The 2,223-nt window shown below is 41.8% G+C and overlaps 1 protein-coding gene across 3 annotated transcripts; it reads right to left on the bottom strand.

The window, feature by feature from the left end:
- Nucleotides 1-235: 235 nt before the first annotated feature.
- On the bottom strand, nucleotides 236-1,178 carry LOC122005213 (membrane protein PM19L-like). Of its 3 annotated transcripts, none has more exons than XM_042560164.1 (4): nucleotides 1,120-1,178; nucleotides 912-1,056; nucleotides 647-824; nucleotides 236-560 (listed from the first exon to the last, which is right to left on the bottom strand). In XM_042560164.1, the coding sequence occupies exons 2-4, from the start codon at nucleotides 1,039-1,041 to the stop codon at nucleotides 347-349; spliced, it is 522 nt and encodes a 173-aa protein (XP_042416098.1). In that variant the 5' UTR covers nucleotides 1,042-1,056; nucleotides 1,120-1,178; the 3' UTR covers nucleotides 236-346. The 3 variants fall into 3 exon arrangements, with proteins under 3 accessions (XP_042416098.1, XP_042416097.1, XP_042416099.1); XM_042560163.1 differs by having other exon boundaries at nucleotides 1,143-1,178; XM_042560165.1 differs by having other exon boundaries at nucleotides 912-1,044; nucleotides 1,120-1,172.
- Between the last annotated feature and the right edge of the window lie 1,045 nt (nucleotides 1,179-2,223).

Below are 2,223 nucleotides of genomic sequence, written 5' to 3'. Positions count from 1 at the left end.
TATCAATTTTTTAAAATTAAAATTTTATTAAAAGAATGACTAACAAATTAGCGTTTGTGCAATGGCTTCGATTGTTTTTTGTTTTTTTACAAATATTTAATATTTTTTAAAAATAATTGAAGAAACGGGTCCGTAAGTCTTTGTAACATCGAGTCATAGCATCCACATCACAACATAGGGATGCAGCACCCTGCAACACCCTGCCACTAACCAAAACGATGCAAGAACGCAACACTTGAACTTGAAACCTCAGACTCGATCGATCAGACACATATACATATATTTAAAAACTAAGCAGATAACTTTATTATTATTATTATTGACACAGAGCAAGCTTAAACACTAATTAAACCCTGGCCGTTCCCTTAACTTCTCCAGGTCCTCCTCCAACACCGTAGTCGGGATCCCTGTACCCTGGTCCATACTTGCTGCTAAACATCCCCGCGTGAAGCAGCAGCACGTAGAGCAACTGCGTGAACGCCAGGATTATGATGAACGCCTCCAGGGCTCTCAGCCTCCACCCCCGGTAACCTCCGATCGCTATCTCTTTGCACGCCAACCTGTTCCAAAATTAATCCGCACATCACATTTCGTCCTCTTCGTGAAGTGGAAGACAAGCACACAGTGTAGGCTTAATTTACGATACCCGAAGGCTAGGGCGGTGATCGCCCACGCTATGAGCGATGAGGTGGCCGCGGCCGCGAGGCTGTCGTTCCTCCACGACCGGATGTGGTTGGCTCCGGCGAGCTTAGAGGCCGCACCGACCACGCTGGCAAGAATGGCGAAGACTAGGAAGTAGAAGGTTGCGCCGTTGCCCGCCACACCTGATTCAAGAGCACGCACACAGTATAGAGATCAACACTCGCGTGATTAACACTAGTGATTCACGAAAATTGTAGAGTAATTAATACCAGGGTGGTGAGTCTGGCCGTTGATGAAGTGGTTGAGGTTCCAACTGGCGAGTCCAATGACTATAATGTACATAATGAAGTTGAGGAACAGCAACGGAGCTGCTGCGTTCCTTCCCACTGCCTGCGGCATGATCTACAAAAACAACTACAGGTTGAAATTAGATTAGAGCGACAACTACAGAGCACTAAATTGCAGGAGACCAAGTACAGAGCACAATAATAAACTTCTACTGGAATGAGCAAAACCGAGCTTGTGTGACTCAAGGCAAAGAGAGGAGGAGCAGTGCGAGATTAATAATGGCGAGGTGGTGGCGGTGACAGTGGGAGGACACGTGGAAGAAGAAGGGACACGTGTCGAATGAAAATGCATCAACAACGCTCGCTTCAACACCTCACCGCCATGGGCTCGGGCTCTGGCTCTCTTAGGGATACGTTTGTCAATTAAAGCACAGGCAAAGCGATCGGGATGGTGCACGCGGTGCTTTTAAGATTAATGATAGCAGAGATGTGTGTAAAAAGGGAATTATAAAATAAGTATTGACCGATCAAATTAAATTTATATTAGGATACATTTATTATTAAATTTTTTCTTTATTACTCTTTTAATTAATTAAACATTTTATTATCTCTATAAATTATATCTAGTTTATGTTGTTATCATTCTTCTCTCTGATTCAATTATCTTAATATGGTATTAAAATCATATTTTCTTTCTTCCACGACAATTAAAAAAACACTTTTCTCTCCCATCTCGTGTTCTCCTTTCTCCTATTGACGCCAACTCGCTACTGCTACCTCTTATATGCCGTCCAGCCATTGCTCCGGCCAAAGGAGGCACCGTCGACCATCACTGTTGTTCCAGTTTACATCCTTGCCCAAGTCGTACATCGCCTCTACTGTTGGCCACGCCTCCGCCGGCTTGTCTTTCGACATGTTGAGTTCCTTTCTCTCGGTTCTCTATTCTACGAGCTCCGCGCGAGCTTGGATAGTAAGAGAAAATTTCATCTTATTGTCTTACTTGGCATGGACATTGCTCTTTCCTTGTTGGTTTAGAGCAACAACTCTTTCATCTCTATATATAATGTCAGAAATTTTATCATTATCATCCATCACAGAAATAAATTTTATGATACAACTCTCTTCCTTACCCTTAAATATCATATCTTATTTAGAAGATACAATTTCTTTTGCTACTTAGTGTTCATGATCTACTTGAAGTTGCTGATGGTACTTCTTTTAAATCATAAGAAGAAAATTCAAACTATATTGTATGGATCAAGAAAAATCAACTAATTATAATATGATTAATTTC

Source organism: Zingiber officinale, chromosome 7B (genome assembly GCF_018446385.1).
Source record: "Zingiber officinale cultivar Zhangliang chromosome 7B, Zo_v1.1, whole genome shotgun sequence".
NCBI classification, from domain to species: domain Eukaryota; kingdom Viridiplantae; phylum Streptophyta; class Magnoliopsida; order Zingiberales; family Zingiberaceae; genus Zingiber; species Zingiber officinale.
The sequence above is the reverse complement of the archived record's forward strand: the minus strand, read 5'-3'. Positions and strand labels throughout refer to the sequence as shown.

What these genes read in the sequence shown, in the direction of transcription:
- LOC122005213 (XM_042560164.1), bottom strand. Translation starts at nt 1,041, where the DNA reads ATGCCGCAGGCAGTGGGAAGGAACGCAGCAGCTCCGTTGCTGTTCCTC. An exon ending in CGGCCAGACTCACCACCCTG is followed by an intron (nt 825 to 911) that starts GTATTAATTACT and finishes CTCTTGAATCAG; the next exon opens with GTGTGGCGGGCAACGGCGCA. An exon ending in ATCACCGCCCTAGCCTTCGG is followed by an intron (nt 561 to 646) that starts GTATCGTAAATT and finishes ATTTTGGAACAG; the next exon opens with GTTGGCGTGCAAAGAGATAG.